Source organism: Macaca nemestrina, chromosome 2, assembly GCF_043159975.1.
Source record: "Macaca nemestrina isolate mMacNem1 chromosome 2, mMacNem.hap1, whole genome shotgun sequence".
Lineage (NCBI taxonomy): Eukaryota > Metazoa > Chordata > Mammalia > Primates > Cercopithecidae > Macaca > Macaca nemestrina.
The window spans coordinates 61433716-61454477 of NC_092126.1; the positions used below are offsets into that span (position 1 = coordinate 61433716).

The window sequence follows — 20762 nt, forward strand, 5'->3', positions numbered from 1 at the left end:
TAACTCTTGCGGCATAAGTTAATTTTCAGGTTTTTCTTACCCACTGCCTCACACTAGTGAGCTGTGCCAAGTAGTAGTGTGAAACCTGTGTTGTCATCTCCCACATCACGTAAGAGCTTCCAAGGAAAGCCAAATCCCAGATGGGTCTCAGATAGGGGTCAATATGTCCATGATTATCTGAAAGAGACAAAAAAAGCACATTTGTATTAATGCATTTTTAAGACAAAATCTCAGAAATTACAGAAATGAAATAGGGTTTAAACTTAGTCATAGCAGTCATCTCTCTCACAGCAAGACCTTGAGCCAGATATGTGATTTGTTTGTATCTGTTTCTATGTTAGTATGTAGATTTATATTCTTCAACTTGCCAAACTGAGTAAATCTATTATAAATCAATGGCCATTTGCTGTACTGTATACATGCAAAAATAAGAGCTACGAAGCCTACATTCTATCAAGCCTATGTCCACAAAGTATCTTGGACCCATCATGTCTTCTCCAAACCCACTGCTACCACCCTTCAGGCCTGGGCTGCTTCTCCCTGAGACCACGGCCACAGTCTGCTACCAAATCTCTCAGATTTCAGTCTTCTCCTTCCAACTGTCTCGCACCTAGCAGCTAAAGTGACTTTTGCATACTCATTACTGAATACTCAAAGATGACATTCAATTTAACTTAAGTCTTGTTAGTTAAGAAGCTTTTTTTTTAAGAGATAGGGTCTTGCTCTGTTACGCAGGTTAGAATGCAGTGCCACAATTATACTTCACAGTAGCCTTGAATTCCTGGGCTCAAGCGATCCTCCTGCCATGGCCTCCCAAAGTGTTGAGATTACAGGTGAGGGCCACTGTGCTGGCCAAGAAGCATTTTTAGTTAGGTTGAAAAATCTATCACTGATATTCACTGATACAAACCTTACCTTCTGATTTAGGTCTACAGTGAATGTGATGGTGGTCTTTGCTTCCTAGTCTACCAAAATATCTTTGTGCTTCTCTGGTCATTCGCTTTAAAGCTAATCAATGTGTTGGCAGCAACTCTGTCACTCTTGTTTAACACGTGAAGAAATCAGGTGGATTTTTTCTGTGGCATTGTTTTCGGACCTAAAATCTTTCAAATTTGGCAAACATCTTTATTAAAACTTACACAATATTAGACACCGTGAGAGGTTAGGGATACAGTGACTAATAAATTACTGTTTGTGACTTTTAGGAGCTCAAATTTTATGAGATGACTATTCATGAACCATCGTTTTATGCAGTTTTGCAGGGATACTATATTAAGGCCCAATAATAGCACAATACATGAGGAATACTAACAAGCTTATTAGGAAACTAATCCTTCTGGGTAAAGTAATCCTTAGCATAAATTCTCTTCTGTATTGGTAGAACTTGGCTGGTTTGTACTCAGAGGTAATTCAAACAGCATTCATTGATTTCTTGGGATCTGTGAAGGATACCAAGATGGGTCCCCACCCTCCACATGTTGACATGGTGGGGTTATAGTTGATACATTCCTTAAGAGAGGGAGGATCAGAAAGCTGAGGGACAGCAGGGAAGGGACAGGTTTCTTTGGGCTGGAGAGGGTTGGGGGAAACTTCACAGAGATGAGATTTTGGCTGGGCCTTGAATTGCTGTCATGTGTGTGGGGTCTGAGTGAGAAAGCAAGCATGTGAAGGTAGGAAGGCACCAGGCAGGGGCAGCCTAAGTGGCTGGTCTTGATAGAATATACAGTATACTGGCAGGAGATTTTGAAAGGCCTTGTTTGCAGAGATGCCAGAGTGGGTATGAACTGCAGTTGAGTAGTAAGTGTGGAAGATGACTTTGACTGCCGGGTGCGGTGGTTTCAGGGAGAAGCCCAGGCATGAAGGATGGTGACAGTGGATTTGGAGATGACAAGATTAGTCCAAAATACTTTGTGAATGCAGGCTTGATAGGAAATGGCAAGTTATTAAATGTTAGGAGATTAGTTGATAATGACCAAAATTTCTGGATAACTCTAGGAGAATAGTAATACCATTAAATAAATGTAGGACAGAAAGTGGGAACATTTTGGGTGAAAACAAGTTGAGTTTGTTATTAGGTGTATTAAATACAGTGTCAAGAAAGTCATGAAGGTGGATGATGTAAAGTGCTACAGATAGGCCGGGCATGGTGGCTCACGCCTGTAATCCCAGCACTTTGGGAGGCTGAGGTGGGTGGATCACCTGAGGTCAGGAGTTGGAGACCAGCCTCGTGAACAACAACATGGTGAAGCCCCAACTCTATTAAAAATATAAAAATTAGCTGGGCATGGTGGCACACACCTGTAATCTCAGATACTTGGGAGGCTGAAGCAGGAGAATTGCTTGAACCCAGGAGACAGGGGTTGCAGTGAACCAAGATTGCGCCACCACACACTGGACAGAGGGAGACTCTGTCTCAAAAAAAAAAAAAAAAAAAGTTCTACAGATAAATCAAGAAGGATAAGAAGCAAGATCTGGTGGTTAGGCTTTTTGGTGATCTGGGTGGTCCCTTTATGTACATAGGGTAGAAGCCAAATAGGAAGAGTTTGAGGATGTGGCAATGTGTATAGAATCTACTTTTGACAAGTGGACAGAATAAAGAAAAAGAGGGGGTGATGGGTCAGTGAAGAAACTGGTCAACAGAACTCTGATCTTGATGATCTTTATAGGACAAGAGAAGGAACTGGTTGATGAAGGTTCTAAAGGTGGGAAGGATACTGATGGGGCAAAATTATGAAAGAACCAGATAAACCAGAACCAAGGGTATAAATAAAAGGAGTCTTAGAATTAAAGAGAGGGTTGGGGAAGATGTAGCAACTTTGTGAGGTGGGAAGAAATGACAGAATCAAATGTCTCAATCTCAGTAAAGCAGGAGGCAAGACTATCTCTTGAAAGTGCATGAGGCTGGGGTATGAGCCTTGACAAAATGGAAAAGCTTCAACACAGCTGTCTTGTGGAGTGCAGTAAGATGTTAGAAATAAATAGCAGCATTGAGGGCTCAGCACTTGGAGAAATCTTTTAGGAGAAAATACCTGTTGAGAATAAAGCAAAAGGTATTTGTTGCCCTTCATTGTCATCATATCACCCTTACGTGACATGTAAGTTTTTTGGTTCCATAATGCTTTCCTGTTAATATCGAAGTGCCTTCAAACTTGGAACTAAGGACTTTTCAGTACTCTTCACTGGCTTTTCTGTGTAATTTATTTAACCTGGTAATGTCATTTTTGCCTGTCACCATACGATAAGTAATCAGTAGGGAGCTGTGACTATTTTTACAGATGTTATTGTAGAAAGTGTGTTTCGGACTTCTACTTCCTGACAAGAATATCAGCATTTCACGAATGAATTTGTTTTTCCTCACTGCTATGAGGAGCTGAACCATTAGAACTTCAGAACATTATGTAATACAAGACTCTGAATTCAACATCTTGGATATAAACTCTTTTGCTTATTTTGCTGTTAAGAGGTTTCCCATCATTCCTGTCTTCATTGACTGAAAACTTCCTTGATCCAACTCATCATCACATGTTCTATCTTATGGTGCTGCTGTGAGTTCAGATTTGTGAAATCAAAACCCATGACCCTAGAAGATAAATCAATTATACTAAATACTGTTAATAGTGAGAACATTTGAAAGGATAAGTGCTGGCAACACTGCTGTAGAATCACTTCGACAGACACAACTTCAGCTGGTTATTCCTAGGTCTTCAGTCTTGCACTCTGTATGTAGTATACTTGGATTCATCACTAGGAAGTTTGCAAATTCATTAGAAGTGAAACTTTTACTCATAAAAAGCAGACAACTCAAGGGGGGAAAAACGTGGAGCAAGGATATTCCAAAATGGATTAGATCTTCTCACTTATCCATTGTACTACAACAGTCCAATGCCTTGGATTGATTAAATACTGAATAGGAATCTGCTGAGATTTTTTTTTTTTTTTTTTTTTTTTAATTTGAGACAGAGTCTCACTCTGTTGCCCAGGCTGGAGTGCAGTGGTGCAATCTCAGCTCACTGCAACCTCCGCCTCCTGGGTTCAAGCGAGTCTTCTACCTCAGCCTCCCAAGTAGCTGGGACTACAGGTGCCCGCCACCATGCCTGGCTAATTTTTTGTGTTTTTAGTAGAGACAGGGTTTCACCATGTTAGCCAGGATAGTCTCAATCTCCTGACCTCGTGATCCACCCGCCTCAGCCTCCCAAAGTGCTGGGATTACAGGCGTGAGCCACCACGCCCAGCCCCCCTGAGATTTGAACTTGGGAAAATTTACCTTATCTAAAACCAAACCTTTTTGGTTTTAAGTAATTTTACATACACAGACAAGCTATAGATAGCACCATTAAATGTCTCTGCCAAATTTACTATGACAGCAAAACTTACAAGTTTTTTGATGAAAAGTTGCCCTCTATTAAAAAGTTTTTTGAAGTTTCACAGTAGCTACATTAAGTTAGATTATTATAGAATGGCCCCTATGGATATACAGGACTTATTAACTAAACGTAATTCAGTTAACCTGCGCTGTTAAAGAGTGTCTAAAATCTCATGATCCTGTGGCAAATATTCAAAGAAAAGATCCAATACAATTTCTAAAATTTGTGTATGAAGGAGTATAGAGAAGCCCTATTTTCCCAACTAAAGGAAAACAATCCCTAAATAAGTATAGATTTATAAGTATCAGTCATCAGCTCATTTATTTCAAGCAATACTAAATATAAACAAATTCTGCTACAACGTGAGATTTTAATTGCTCCCCTTGATTCCTAAGCACAGGATTTGATCCGAGTTGTCAGATAACTATCATGTGAGAATCATTCAGAGTTCAGAATTTTAGAAATGCAAGAAGCAGTATTCCACTTGGAAGTTTTTAAGGACATTTCATCTCAGTAAATCGATGGGGAGCAGAGACATTCAGGAATGGAGACTGCAGAGCCTCCAGTGTTGACATGGGTTTGCCACAGAATCTGGGCAAATGAGTGAACTGTGGGAGAGGGTGGGGTGATGAATGCTGCTGCGGTCAGACATCAAGCTTAATACCCAAGAGCAAGGCCAGAGATGACTTCTGTGGTTTTGAAAATTGGATTTGCCAGTAAATGTGCTGAGTCTCAACTGCTACCCACACATTCTGGTGAGGGCAGGAACAAATGAGCTCTGCTTCAGTTCAGCTGAGTCACTTCAGAGGGCAGGGCTCCTTTGTTAGAGACAGCACCACTGCCCGTTAACTACTGACCTGAAATGAGATAAACGTGACTCCCCTGCAGCATCCCAGAGAGCGCTCACCCGGCCCTAGGGCACAAGGCTGTGATGAGCAGAGTGGAGGCTCTGGAGGCTGTCGTCTAAAGTTTCCAAAGCCACTGCCAAGAACAGAGATGTCATCTCAGCTCCTGGACTCAACCCAGAGAACAGCACCCCTATATGCATATCCTATTTCAAAATCCTGTACCTCTTACCTGGGGGTTCAGTTCTTACTGTACCCCTCATTCTGGGATGGAAAATGAGGAGGTTTTTTTTTTTTTTTGGAGGTGGAGTTTTGCTCTTGTTGCCCAGGCTGGAGTGCAGTGGCACAGTCTCAGCTCCCTGCAACCTCCACCTCCTGGGTTCAAGGGATTCTCCTGCCTCAGCCTCCTGAGTTGCTGGGATTACAGCTGTGCGCCACCACGCCTGGCTAATTTTTGTATTTTTAGTAGAGTCGGGGTTTCACCATGTTGGTCAAGCTGGCCTCGAACTCCTGACCTCGTGATCTGCCTGCCTTGGCCTCCCAGAGTGCTGGGATTACAGGTGTGAGCCACCATGCCTGACTCGAAAATGAGGAGATTAAAGGGATACATACTGTTGGTGGAGTTACTGCATTGGACTAGAGATGAAGAACAGAAAGATGATACCTCTGAGTTTTGTTTAAATTATGAGGGATACCACAATCTTCAGTTGAATGAAAGTGCCACTTTAGGGATAAAAACTTAAATGATCTATTAAAGATTTAGTTATTACATCCATTCCTGAATATAGAAATTCCAAATGCCGATTCATACCAGGTATGCTGACTATCTCCAAGGGGTTTTTCAGTTGCTTCATTTGCTTGTAAAGCAGGTAATCCTCCTGTTGTCTTTTCTTTTTCTCGATGAGCCGTGTACAAGTTACATTGATGGCTGGTCTGGGTTTCTGATTCTTGAAAACCACTCGAGCAGAACATTTCCCCAAACGTCCTTCACCTTCCTGAAGTAAAGACTTTGGAATTAAACAGGATACTTTCTTATCACCTCCCACTCACCCCAATACACACAAGCACACACAAGAGTGAGAAGAGTTCATTGTACAAAGCGGGCAGGCTCTGGCATCAATAGATGGTAGTGAGTTTTACTTTATAGAAAGTGGTTTTTGTACTCACAGCTGAATACAACAGTCCTTCTCTTTGCTATCATTTAAACTCTTGTCTTCTGATTGTGACTTTATCAAATGATGCGGGGCATATTTCCAAAGAAATATCATCGACATCCATTGAGCGCTGCTTGGCTGAAACCTCTAGGGTAGTGGCCACTTTACTGTCTAATGTGGACCAACATAATGCTTAGGTGGACCTCAAAGTTACTAACGATCTAGATGAAGCTGGCTCCTATTTACAAAAATAACAACAACGTCTTCGTGCTGCCTTATGAATTAGGTCCTCTTATTCCACTTTGGAAGATTAAGATACTGAAGTTTCAGAAGGAACCTACTCCATGTCTCACAGCTAATAAGCCAGGGCTTTACCTCACCTCTGTCTAACACTGAAACCCAGGCTCTCTGTACTAACTTCATCTCTCAATGCCAAGATCTAATCCAGAATAAATGGGGGCACCGATCATCCACATGGGATTCATTCAACTACCTGAGTAATGTTTATTTGCACTCATTTTTTTTTTTTTTTTTTTTTTTTTGAGATGGAGTCCCACCTGGGTGGGAGTGCAATGGCACGATCTCGGCTTACTGCAACCTCTGCCTCCTGGGTTCACGTGATTCTGCCTCAGCCTCCTGAGTAGCTGGGATTACAGGTGCCCACCACCATGCCCGGCTAATCGTTTGTATTTTTAATAGAGACGGGGTTTCACTATGTTGGCCAAACTGGTCTCGAACTCCTGTCCTTGTGATCCTCCCCGCTTGGCCTCCCAAAGTGCTGGGATTACAGGCATGAGCCACTGCCCCCAGCCTTGCATTCATGTTTAAATGTAGATGTTCTGGATATTCTGGGCTCTCCCTCACTTATTTTACAATCCAGAAACATCTGGAGCTTCAACTAGACATCAGATGTATGACTCATTTCTCGCATAGTGGTTCTTCCCCCTTTTAAGGAATTCCCCAGTTTCCTCAATCAGATAATAAAAGCCAGGGAACCTATTCCCTGAAAAATGCACATATCAACACTGTGCCTAGAATTTGAGGAAGTTCATGGGCCACTAGTCTTGGCCCTCCTCAAATCCAACTCTCGTTGGCTGGTTGTGTAGTTGAGGCAATAATCTTCTTTTTACTTTTGTGATTGTTTAAACTGGGTGAAGTCCCAGTGAAAACAACCACCAAAAAGAAAAAGAAAAAAGTCCATGAGGAAACAAATTGTAATGAAAATTCTATCTGCACTTGAGCCCAGAAGTCAAGGTTGCCGTGAGCCATGATCGTGCCACTTCACTCCAGCCGGGGAGACCGAGCAAGACCCTGTCTCAAAAAGAATAAATAAAAATTAAAAATTAAAAAATTGGATCTGCTTAATAAGCGTATTTCTAAAACTACTTCAAAAAACTGAGAAACACTTTCCAGTGGGCAACTTTTCCTCCTGCGAGTGCTGGTTTTGAGTGAGAGGGAATTTCAGCACTGCTTTAAGATGTTAATTATTGGTGCAACATAGGAAAACAGTGAAGGAAGCATTCAGGAAGGGGCAGAAGGAGGCTAGTACATGGCCTCCTCTGTTGTCGAAGCCATTTCCAGAGAAGAGAAAAGGAACCAGGTACTGCCCCCTTTCATTTTCCTTTCCATTTCCCTCTCAAAACATCTCCATGGAATCAAAGCCGTTGCCGGAGGATAAAAGAGCTGCCCTTCACCCCCTGAAATGAAACGTTTCAATTAGCTGGCTGTGCTCTTAATGCATCTACAGGATCAAATCCAGGGAAGCATATTGTTGGTGAAAATAATCTAGTAATTGTATTCCCTCTAGCGTTAACACTTTCAGTTTGCAACACTAACAATCAAAGACATCTTTCGTATGCTTTAAGGAAATTTTAATTCGTAGGTTAATAAAGTCAGAACATACTGCTGTCATGTTGGAACTTGGGTACTGGTGAGCATTCTTCCAGAAGCATGGGGTTGGGGAGTCATGCCTTCACTCCCGAAACTCTGCCACCCTGGAACACTTTAATCCTGGATGCTGCCTGCTCCAGGCTGCTTCTCAGCACAAGACAAAGAGCCATTTGGGCTGGTCTCCTCTCCGCCCATGCTCTGATTGCCGCCTTTCAGCTTGACCCAGCACAAGGAAACTCATCTGGCTCTAATTTATGAGTTTTCTCTTTACTGTCTTCTGAAAACAGGGAAAAGGAAACTTGGCAAAGCATGGTCTGCTTGGCCAAAGCTGTAGTGAGGCTAATAACGGCTGGAGCACGTGCTGGTGTTTTACAGAGTGCCTCTGTGTATGTTAGCTCAGGGGGTTGGTCTCACGCTATGCTGGCAAGAAATGTCACCATCTGACAGGAAGAGAATAAGTTGGCATTTGAGAGTGAGTCATTCTCAGGACTCTGAGGAGCTAGGAGGGATACCAGAGGGAGCATGAAATTCTCTTCCAGGGGTCCCAAGGAAGAGGAAGGTGATGGCTTATATGGATTGTTTTAAATGCAACCCTGCGTAAGACCATGAAGTTGAAGTAGTTAAACATTGAGCTCTTGCCTAGTTCTGTTCTTTAGTTCTTGATGACAAATAGCAACCAAATCAGGAAGAAACAGAACCAAATCAGGAAGAAACAAAACCAAACCTCCTGATCACTATATATGAAGATTCTCACTGTTTTACAAAGCCATATTTATAGCAGTTGCTAATAGGATACTTTGCCAATTGTGGCAGCTTACCTCTGGTTTGTAGCGCTCTGTGCTGAAGACCACGTCAACTTTACATCCCTCTTTTGGATTCATCTGGAACACAGAAGCTGAATCTTAGTATAGTAGAAGCTCCCTTAAACATCTTCACATCCAGGAATCACACTCTTAGGATAACATGGCACGCAAATGGTAGCTGTAGCATTTATACCTGAATAAAATTGGTGATTGCTTGGAAGAACTCAAATTTTATTCTGATTGTGCCACTCTGCTTGCTTGTTTGACGCCTATTCACAAAGAGGGAGGTTGAGAAAGGGAAACGGTTGCGTTCCGACTGGAGTGGCTTTGTGAGAAATGAACAGGTGTGTGCAGGGAGCTGGAGGGAATTCCTTCATCCCCAACTCCTCAGTGCCTGCTCCATGCCCCGTCCTGGTGCCACATGAGCGAGCAGGACGGACGAGGACTTGCTCTTCTGCCACCCACAGCCCAATGGGGGATGCTGGCAACAAACACATAACAAATAATTTAGATGCTTTCAGGGGCTGATGAGTGAAGAAAGAGAGCAGTGGTGTAGGAAGGTGCTTGGCATGAGGTGATCTCAAAGAGGAGACCGGCAGGACAGGAAGGAAGCAGCCATCCCAGATCTAGGTGGCGGATGCCCGGTACAGGCAGAGGGGACCCACAAGCGCAGGCGTGAGGTGGAACTTCAGTCTGCGACAGGATGAATCACCAACACTGAAGAAGTCTTCCAATGCTATACTCTTTCTTCCCTTTGCAGTTTTTACAGGCAAGCATAGTTTTAAACTTCTGAAATGTTAATGTGTAGCCTTTTAAAACTGTTGAATTGATTCCAATGCATATTTTGGAATATGCATATCTATGTCATTATGGCAATTTAAACTGTTTAGAAGAAGTTTATATTATTTGCCATCTTTTTTTTAAGAGAGCAAAATGATAAATCAGTAAAAGAAATATTTCCTAGAGAGGAAAGGGAACTTGCTGTTGTATAGAGCTGAAGTTACTTCAATAGCATTGATTAAGGTTAGACTCTGGAAACACTAGTTTCCTTTGAATCTTAGCGTAGCAATGCAATAACCAACCAACATCATTTTATTTTAAATAGACCAGATAGCATCCATTCCTATTATAGATTCTTAAAAAATGCTGGGAAACTGGAGAAGGGAAGGAAAGGATTCCTTGGCAATTATTTATGTAGGGAATATTTAAACTTGGACATGTATAGATGTTGCTGGGGAAGGGAGGGAATTCCTGAGAGCGCTGCACACAGAGCAGTTTGCTGAGGGCTTCTTGTCAGTCTTCAAATGAGTTCAGTTGTAAGCTGAACCACTGATTGTGGTTTACGCAATTGCACACACACGAGTCTGTCTATTCACTCATTTCACTGTTCACCAACGACTATGCCAGGCCTTGGGGAGATATAAGGAAATATGACATCCAGCCCCGCCTTCCCAGAAACCTACTTCTATCTTGGAAACAGGTTTGTAGTGTAGCTGATCAGTGCGGCTGAGCACAGCCTGTGTGAGGGTGCTGAGTTTAGGAGGCTTTCTAGAGTGGGTGAGGCGTAAGCTAACTCTTTGAGGAGCCAGTGTTAGCCAGACAAAGGTGTGGGAGTGGGATGTAGGAGCTGGAATTCCAGGGGGACAGTGAAGCTGGAGAAAAGGTGTCTGGGGAGGTGGGTGCAAGGGCATGGAAAGCCACACTTTGTTGAAGATGACTTGGAACTTGATCCCAAAGTCTGGAAGAGCAACATTAAACATATCCACAGTACACAGGGTGTTGTGAACAGTAGGATACGGCATAAACAGAGCTTAGGACAGTGCCTGGGTCAGGGTAAAATTCAATGTCTGTTCACTATTTTTATTATTACTAAAATAAACAGGCATGAGAGAGCAGAAGAACTGGGCTAAACACAAAGAGACTGACCCAAGTTGAAGGATAGGGGACGTTATATAACATGTTCTCCCATCAGGGTTGCTCCTGAAACACCCAATGAGTAGTGAAAGACTGTAGACAAGGCTCCCATGCCCTCCATCTCAAAGATTCCTCAAGTTCAGCATCTTTAGTACCTGCCAATGTGGGAGGAACACAAGGCTGAGGCTTGCTGCCTCTCACGCTCCCAGCCACATGGGCACCTGCAAACAACTAACACTCAGAAGGCAACACTTCTGCTTGCCAGTGGGTTCTAAGCCTTGAATGGGTCAGTGCACCAGCCCTGCCCCTGCTACGTGCACCGCAGCACCTGGGAGTCTGCCTGTCCTGTTGAGTAGGGGTACAGCTTCTTGCAGAGGAGTCAGCGACGCCCTCAGGTTTCTAGCTGTGAGGTGGGCAGGGGTGGGCACGGAGGCCATTCACGAGATGAGGAGGAAGCTGAGTTGGGTGGGTTCAATCTCTGGCACAGGGGGACATTTGAGATGTCTCGGAAAATGCTGAAGGTTATAGAAGTAGGATCAGCAGAGGTGGTGGTGAAAGCCATGGAATTTGATGCAACCCCCCAGGGAAGATGTGTAGAATAAGAATCCTGAGGAACATCAGCTTTCACATCAGTGATACACTGGGGCATGGTTATATGCTATGCAAAAAGATTCACTCAAGTCTTCCTTATTCTTGATATAATTGTGCATATTTTAAATACAGGACTTAAGGTATGATTTGATGCAACAGTGTTCTGGAAACACATAGAGGCAAAGTGAGAAGGGCTTTGAGCTTGTGTGGAGTCTGTGCTTTTAAAGAGTTATTTTCTTTGCTGATTTGATTTCTTTATTTTGTTTTAAGGAGGCACTTTTTTATTTATTTTATTTTATTATTATTTTTTTTTGTGGAGCCAGAGTCTCGCTCTGTCACTCAGGCTGGAGTACAAGTGGCATGATCTCGGCTCACTGCAACCTCCGCCTCCTGGGTTCAAGCAATTCTCCTGCCTCAGCCTGCTGAGTAGCTGGGACTACAGGTGCACACTGCCACACCCGGCTAATTTTTGGTATTTTAGTAGAGACGGGTTTTCACCGTGTTGCCCAGGCTGGTCTCGAACTCCTCACCTCAGGCAATCCGCCTGCCTCGGCCTCCCAAAGTGCTAGGATTATAGGCGTGACTCACTGCACCCAGTGAACAAGGCCTCTTAAAAGTGTCCACATTTCATCCAAAATAAAATTTTTATATTTTTGGTTGTACTTATCATGTATCAAGACACAGTGCTTTTATCTCTCACAGAGGCCTCTCTCTTCTCCTTTCCTCTGAGTCACAAGCGCCCCGTGCTGCTTTGCTCTGGTGAGATGAGCCACGCACAGCCACAGGCCTGTGTGTGAGGTGGGTGGGAGCCAGGGCCACCTTCCTCTGGATGCGGTGTCTCGCACTTGCTCTCCAGTGGTTTTAGGATTGTGTTGGACTTTGGCTCTCCTTGATTTAAAATGTTCTGTGATAAACGGGTCCTTGTTGTTCAACATCACTCCATGATTTCAGCTTCTACCTTATTCCAAGTACTGTGCTGGGTGCAGGAACGAGAGCAAAACAGCAGCAGCTGCTCTCAGGGCAGCCTATCGGAGAGGGCCTTAAGTAGAGCATTGTAGGAGTGATTATTTGATTGTGGCTGACTTAAGAGCTATGAAAGGATAGCTGGAGAATTAATCTAGTCTAGAGATCAGGGAAGCGACATTTGAGCTGAACTCCAAAGATGAAGAAGGAATTGGTCTTGGTTGGGGGAGGAGAGCTGGCAAGGGTCTGAGGAGCGGCCATGGGGCTTCAGGGCAGAAAGACTGGAGCTGGAGCTGGTACGTAAGCGGCTGACTGGGTGGCAAGAGCCACACCTGCAGGCCACAGAGAGGATTTTGTCCTGAGAGAAATGGAAAGCTAGGGACGAGAAGGAGGGATTTTGAAAAGATCCCTCTAGCTGGAGTGTGGAGAATGATGCTGGAGTGAGGAGTTGTGCAGAATGAATGCAGAGAGAGCAGGAGGCTGGCTGAGGGGGCGGGGGAGAGGTGAGGACAGTGGAAATGGAGAGAAGCATATGGTGGACCAAGTATACCAGGTTGCCCCCCAGCCAGGCTGCAGCAGGCCACCCTCACACCAGCCGTGTGAGAGTAGTCATAAACCATCAAACCCCAAGTCCTATCAGAAAGTAAAAAATAAGCAGGTAATTCAAGATCAGAAATCATCACTAGAATACAACATTTTACATTAAGACATTTTTTTTTTTTTTTTTTTTTTTTTTTTTGAGACAGAGTCTCGCTCTGTCACCCAGGTTGGAGCACAGTTGTGTCATCTCAGCTCACTGCAACCTCTGCCTCCTGGGTTCAAGAGATTCTGCTGCCTCAGTCTCCCAAGTAGCTGGGACTACAGGCACATGCCACCATGCCTGGCTGACTTTTTGTATTTTCAGTAGAGACGGAGTTTCACCGTGTTAGCCAGGATGGTCTTGATCTCCTAACCTCGTGATCTGCCTGCCTCAGCCTCCCAAAGTGCTGGGATTACAGGCGTGAGCCACTGCGCGCGGCCTTAAAACATTTTTAACATTGTGTCATTTAAAAGATGCTTGTGTGTACAGAATAATGCAAGTAGCCCAATAATTGGGCCAGTTGCCTGCTACTGTTCTAAGCACCCTACATGTATTAAGTACGCTAACAAAGCTCTGAAGGCCTACTCAAACTCATTAGTAATTACAGGAACACAGAAATGCAAATTAAATAAGCAATGAGTTAGTACAGTACCATTAGTAGACTGGCACTCAGAAAGTGGACAGGGCCCATTGCTGGGTGGGGTCTGGGCTTAAAGACTGCAGTCTGGCCTATGCAATCTGGCATATGTGGTCAAATCAAGTTTATGTGTGAATGCCCTATGACCTAGACATACCACTCTGGGCAAGTATCCCAGAGAAATTGTGATGGAGGTCTGTGAAGAAACTGACTCATACAAGGATGTTCACTGAGGCATCATGTGGGGAGGTGAGGCTTTGGAGGCACCCACCTCATAAAGACCTCTGGTCTTGCCCAGGGATGCTCCCTCTGGGACTTACACAACAGGTTGTTACAGCCAGATGGTGTAAAGCTAATCCATTCAATTCAAAGCCATGAGAAAAGTAAGTAGACATTTTTGAAACAGCCAAATCTGACATGAGGCAAAGGTGACCAACAATTCTAGCTTTCCTGAGGAAAGGAGGATTCCTGTAATGTAGATTACGGTGATTTCATTCCTTTCCCCCACATACTGCCAGAACTGTCCATCTGTGAAACAGATCAGGAAACTTGAATCCCTCTCTTTAAACACAGCCAAAGGCAGAGCATATTGTTCCAATATTTTTCAGAAAAGGGCTATTTAATAAGAAAAAGCAAGCAAATGACCATATGACTGTATAACCTGAAGGACTCAATTAGTAGCTCTTCACTGAAGGATTTTTAAAAAATATGTATAAAAGGGGTCTTGTATACTACAGCCTGGAACTAAATTCTTCATAATCATGGGCCAATAATAACATGGTTTATGCTCTAATCTTTTTTATTTTTATTTTATTTTATTTTAATTAATTAATTAATTAATTAATTTTGAGACAGAGTCTCACTCTCTCACCCAGGCTGGAGTGCAATGGTGCAGTCTTGGCTCACTGCAACCTCCACCTCCCAGGTTCAAGCAGTTGTCTTGCCTCAGCCTCCCAAGAAGCTGGCATTACAGGCGTTTGCCACCATACCACCATACCCGGCTAATCTTTCTATTTTTAGCAGATACAGGGTTTTACCATGTTGGCCAGGCTGGTCTCAAACTCCTAACCTCAGGTGATCCACCTGCCTCGGCCTCCCAAAGTGCTGGGATTACAGGTGTGAGCCACTGCACCTGGCCATTACTTTTTGTATGTTTATTTAACAGGTGATTTTTGGCCCCACTGGTCAGTGAGAAGTGGCAGTCCCATCCCCCTCCCCATATACCTTCTACCTCCTGTTCCTGGTATGCCATACCACCATGTACTCTTTTTTGTTTGTTTGTTTGTTTTTTTGAGACGGAGTCTCTGTCACCCAGGCTGGAGTGCAGTGGCGCGATCTCAGCTCACTGCAAGCTCCGCCTCCCGGGTTCACACAGTTCTCCTGCCTCTGCCTCCCAAGTAGCTGGGACTACAGGCACCCGCCACCACGCCTGGCTAATTTTTTGTATTTTTAGTAGAGACGGGGTTTCACCGTGTTAGCAGCAAGGATGGTCTCGATCTCCTGACCTCATGATCCACCCGCCTCTGCCTCCCAAAGTGCTGGGATTACAGGTGTGAGCCACTGCGCCCGGCCTCCACCATGTACTCTTCAGGGACTGATCAACACTTTGAGTTTGGTTTGATTTACAATCAGTTTGGAGGGAAAAAGGCCACTTTCAAAGACGTATTTGAGAGAGAGTACAATGGAATGCCTTCAAAGACCTGAACTCATCACCCTAGATTTTATTTATTTTTTGGTAAATGTTCCTCAAATCCTTAGCAAATCAATATTAAGCATTCATTCAGTGCTTACATATGAAGCATCCTGCCACCATCAGAGGGAATCATGATAAAAGCGATTGTTATACTCTTACTATGTGCCTCACCTGACCCAACATGGTACCCGTGTACTAACTTATTATTCACTAAAGCCCTTTAGTAGGTATGATTGTCATCACCATTTTAAAGATGAAGAAATGGAGCCACTTGACCAAAGTTAAGGAATTGGCCAAAGTCACAACACAGGAAGCAGGAAAACTGGCCTGCAGAGCCCCTGTTCTTCCTCAATACTACACAGAACTGCCCAGAAAAACAGAGCCCAGCAACCTCTCTAAGAAAAGGAAGAATAAAAGCTGGCTGCTGGAATGTGTGTGTGAGAAAGAGAGAGAGTGCAAGCACACTGGGATGCTCTTGGACTGTGCTTGTAACCAAGGTCCCTGTGGACAGGAACCACTCCAAACCTTCCTCTGGAAGGGAGACTGCCAGGCATGGTGTGTGTATTAGTGTGCTAGGGCTGCTATAACAAAGTACCACAAACTAGGTGGCTTAAAACTATGGATATTTATTCTCATACAGTTCTGGAGGCAAGAAGGCCAATCTCAAGGTGTCAGCAGGGCGATGCTTCCTCTGAGACTCTGGATAGAATCCCTCCTTGCCTCTTTCTAGTTTCAGATGGTGGCTTTCAATCTTGGTTCTTTGTTTTGCAACTGAGTCACTCCAATCTCTGTCTCTATTATTGTTTGTTTGTTTGTTTGTTTTTGAGGTGGGTCTTGCTCTGTTCACCCAGGCTGGAGTGCAGTGGTGCAATCATAGCTCACTGCAGCCTCAAACTCCTGGGCTCAAGGGATCCTCCAGGCTGCCTTTATCTTTAAATGATGGTCTTCCCCTGAGTCTGTTTGCATATCCACATGGCCTTAATATTATATAAGGACACCAGCCATTGGATTTAGGGCCCATTCTAATCCAGTATGACTTCATCTTAACTTGATTACATCTTCAAAGACTCTGTTTACAACTAAGGTCACATTCCTAGTCACTGAGGGTTAGAACTTTTTGGATATAACATTTCTTTTTAGAAGACACACCTCAACCCATAACAGATGGAAGTAAAGGTGATCTGAGACTTTAGAAGGAGCCCCTGGATGCAGACCCTTTCAGACAAGGTATAAATGAAAGCATGACCCAGTGCAGGTGGGGACATCTCCAGGAAAGACTAGGATTAGAAAAGCCAAGAGAGAGGGAGAGGGTGCTCTGGAAAGGTAGCTTGTGTGCCAGGGCATGGAAGCGAGCAGCCCAGCCTAGGGCAGTCAGCACATTAAGTCAGGGTAGACTTGGAGCTGAGGTTACAATGGTGGGTGCAGGCCAGATTAGAGATGGTCTCTTATAGGGACTTCATTCTAAAGCGGTGAGTCTCAAACCTGAGTGTGCCACGCTAATCCCCTACAGGACTTGCTAAGACCCAGCATGCTGGGTCCACACCCAGAGTTTTGATTCAGGAGGTGTGGGGTGGGGCCTGAGAAGTTGCATTTTAACAAGTTCCACATGATGCTGATCCTGTTGGTCCAGGGACCACACTTCGAGAACTCTTTAGGTGCTGAGCGGAACCACTGAAGGTCTGAGGGGTGCAGGTAGGAAGTGACATGTAGATCAGATGACAATCACTAGGATACAGCTGACCACTAAATAGGAGATTGATGCCGGGACCATCAATTCTCTCTGAATGCCTGAGAGTCTCATCAGGACCAGATGAAATGGAGGAGTGTTCTTTTGAAGTGTGCTGACTTCAGGAGCCTGGAGTTTCTGGTGAATCAGGTTATGATACCTCAGAGAGTGCAGGCGGCAGGTCTACCCTCTGCTTCAGCAGGTGCAACTGATAAACTCCATGGTGACACAGTATGTGCTGTTCTTCAAGAAGGAACACTTGGGCTGGGCGTGGTGGCTCATGCCTGTAATCCCAGCACTCTGGGAGGCCAAGGTGGGTGGATCACCTGAGGTCGGGAGTTCAAGACCAGCCTGACCAACAAGGAGAAACCTCGTCTCTACTAAAAATACAAAATTAGCTGGGCGTGGTGGCGCACACCTGTAATTCCAGCTACTCGGGAGGCTAAGGCAGGAGAATCGCTTGAATCCAGGAGGTGGAGGTTGCAGTGAGCTGAGATCGTGTCATTGCACTCCAGCCTGGGCAACAAGAATGAAACTCAAAAAAAAAAAAAAAAAAAAAAAAAAGAGTATCCAGAAGGAACACTTGAAGAAGGCACTTTGGACTAAAATAATTTTTAAAGAAAATTCCTTCCTTGCTTCCTGTTACATGGATAACTACTTTATTTTATAATGACATTTATATATGCACCAAGAAGTTAAAACTGCTCATTCTAATACAACTCTACAATGTCACGTCCTGTTTTCGTGAAAGCTGTTTATAGTAAACAACAAAGCTTTGTTTTCATGTTAATGGATCAAAGATTTTTCTTCCAGTAGGTGTCTGTACTATCTTTACATTAGGCACTACCCACTTTTTTTGAAGATTGCATAAAATCACCAAAATTGCATAAAGTCAATTTGAAATATTAAAATATTTAAATATTTTCCAGTATTTGAAAGATTGGGTAAAGTCATTGAAATATTGGGTGTGTTAGAAATGAACCCGAGGAACTTGATGAGGGATAGAGAATAGGTATTTATGTGTTCTAAGAGCACATGTAAAACCTCAAACATCCTGGCCGGGCACAGTGGTTCATGCCTGTAATCCCAGCACTTTGGGAGGCTGAGGCGGGTGGATCACGAGGTCGGGAGATCGAGACTGTCCTGGCCAATATGGTGAAACCCTGTCTCTACTAAAAATACAAAAAATTAGCTGGGTGTGGTGGCGGACGCCTGTAGTCCTAGCTACTTGGGAGGCTGAGGCAGGAGAATGGCGTGAACCCAGGAGGCGGAGCTTGCAGTGAGCAGAGATCGCGCCACTGGGCTCCAGCCTGGGTGACAGAGGGAGACTGCGTCTCAAAAAAAAAAAAAAAAAAAAAGATCTAACATCCCCTTTAAACTCTCTCAAAACACCACAAAAACGTGGAGCAAATAAAAGAGCAGGGATGGTATCGTGGAGAAACCTTGCTGTGCACCACCACATGGAGGAGTCTCAAAGCTCCTCTACAGAAAACACTTCCCATTTATCTTCCTCTCTGTGGTGTCTGTCATTGGTTGCTAAGTGCTGGTCCTTCCTGTTGCGTTAGTGCCGACTGTGACAAGGTTAAATTTCCTGTTCTCAGGCTGGCAGTGCAGGTAGGTGGGGACGAGCTCACAGGTAATTCCAGTCTCCCTCCATGCATCTTGGGACTCACTGGTCTAACAGCTCCTAAATGTTGCCTCCAGCATTCACATTTGGTAAGAAAACATAAATGTCAGACTATTCCAGTAAAAGCAAACTTCTTCATTTTATAAGGTTACTTTTATGAGTCAGGCTTGCTTGGAGACAAGTAAACAACTCATTTGTGAATAGAAATTGCTGTGCTATCTTATGTTCCAGACGGAGACGGCATCAATATATTGTATTATACCCTGGAATCATCTTATTGCATTTTCCTTCTCTCGAGCAAGGCCAGATAAAGCAAATACAGTTTATGGAACAGAAGTCAGTTACCTTCCGATCAGGCCCAGGCATTGGGGCTCAAGGAGCCCTTTGCGTGCGAATGCTTTGCTTTCTCAGGCTAAGTAGCAGTGGAGAGGACAGCCAGAATACTGTGTGTCCTCTCTCTCAGCCAACCCTGGGTCCCACATTCTTGATTTGGGGTAGGAAGTGAGAGGAAGTGGCCAGAGGCAGCTGCCCCCTCCAGATCCCCTCTGGCCTCAGGGGGGGATAATCAGAAAAGGCTGGTTGAGAGCGGGACATGAGGCTTCAGGTCTCCTTTTCTCCTGCCTGAAGCAATGGGAATGGGCTAGGTCCTGGCCTGTCTCCCTGTTCCAGGTGCCTCAATGATTTCAGCATCCTTCCAGCTACCTTCATTTAATTTAACAAATATCTAATATTTGTCTCTAGCAGGCCGTGTGCTAGTACCATGAAGAGATAGAGACCTTGCGCCCTGTAGAAGCTGACCATCTCGTTTGGGATAGGCAAGCACATGGGCACAGTGGAAAGAAAATTGGCTGTTCAAAAGCTTTGACAAAGCTGCCTATGGTCGAGTACTGAGATCGACAGGAGAGGGCAGGTGGGTTCACATGTGAGATTAGCAAGGCTGCAGAGGCCAGCAAGACAGGAGGTGGGAGCAAGAGCTGCATTTTCTGGGTACCGGCATATGTCGGGCAGAGTGGTAAATACTTGCAGGAGCTCACAGCCAGCCTGGACACTGACTGTGGTAGGCTGAGTAATGTCCCCCACACACACCCCATGCCCAAAGATGTCCACTTCCTAATCCCTGGCATCTGTGAATATGTTATTTTACATGGCAAAAAGGATTTTGCCAATGTGATTAAGGATCTTGAGATGGGGGGATTATCCTGGATTATTCCTGTGGGCATAACGTAATCACAAGGTCCTGTGAGAAGCAGACAGTAGTGCCATAATCAGAAGATTCTATGCTGCTTGCTTTGATGGAGGATGCAGTCATGAGCCAAGGAGCACAGGTGGTCTCTAGAAGCCAGAAATGGATTCTCCCCTAGAGCCTCCAGCAGGCACAAAGCCCTGCAGACACCTTAATTTGAGCCCAGGGAGACCCATTTCACGCTTCTACCCTCCAGAACCATGAGTGAGTAAGTTTGTGTTGTTTTAACTCACTAAATCTGAGGTCATTTGTTATAGCAGCAGTAGGACACAATAATGATACAGAATTACTGTGATCCTTAATGTCACGTTCTGTGTGGGCATGTGCCCTTGGGATGACCATGGATCGCATACATCCCATACACGGCCATGGTACAAGACTCCCTTTCTTTTTTTTCAGACAGGGTCTCACTCTGTTAGCCCAGCCTGGAAGGCAGTGGTGCAATCAGGGCTCACTGCAGCCTCAACTTTCCTGAGGTCAGGTGATCCTCCCATCTCAACCTTCCAAGTAGCTGGGACTACAAGTATGTGCCACCACACACAGTTAATTTATTTTTTGTAGAGATGGGGTCTCATCACGGCAGGCTGGTCTTGAACTCTTGGGCTCAAGCAGTCCTCCAACCTCGGCCTCCCAAAGTGCTGGGAATATAGGCGTGAGCCAACATGCCCGGCCAAGATTTCCTTTCGTAATTTGACTTTTCTGGCTAGAGACATCCTGAACAACCATGGCAAG

The 20762-nt window shown here is 44.4% G+C and overlaps 1 protein-coding gene across 2 annotated transcripts in view; it reads right to left on the reverse strand.

Moving 5' to 3' along the window:
* Positions 1–20762, reverse strand: part of LOC105488548 (retinoic acid receptor responder 1) — a 36391-nt gene that overhangs the window by 8033 nt on the left and 7596 nt on the right. For both annotated transcript variants that reach the window (XM_011752736.3, XM_011752737.3), the window contains exons 2-4: positions 9072–9134; positions 6021–6204; positions 41–177 (exon numbers count right to left, since the gene is read on the reverse strand). In XM_011752736.3, coding sequence (XP_011751038.2) covers positions 41–177; positions 6021–6204; positions 9072–9134 — 384 coding nt within the window. The remainder of the gene's footprint in view (positions 1–40; positions 178–6020; positions 6205–9071; positions 9135–20762) is intronic.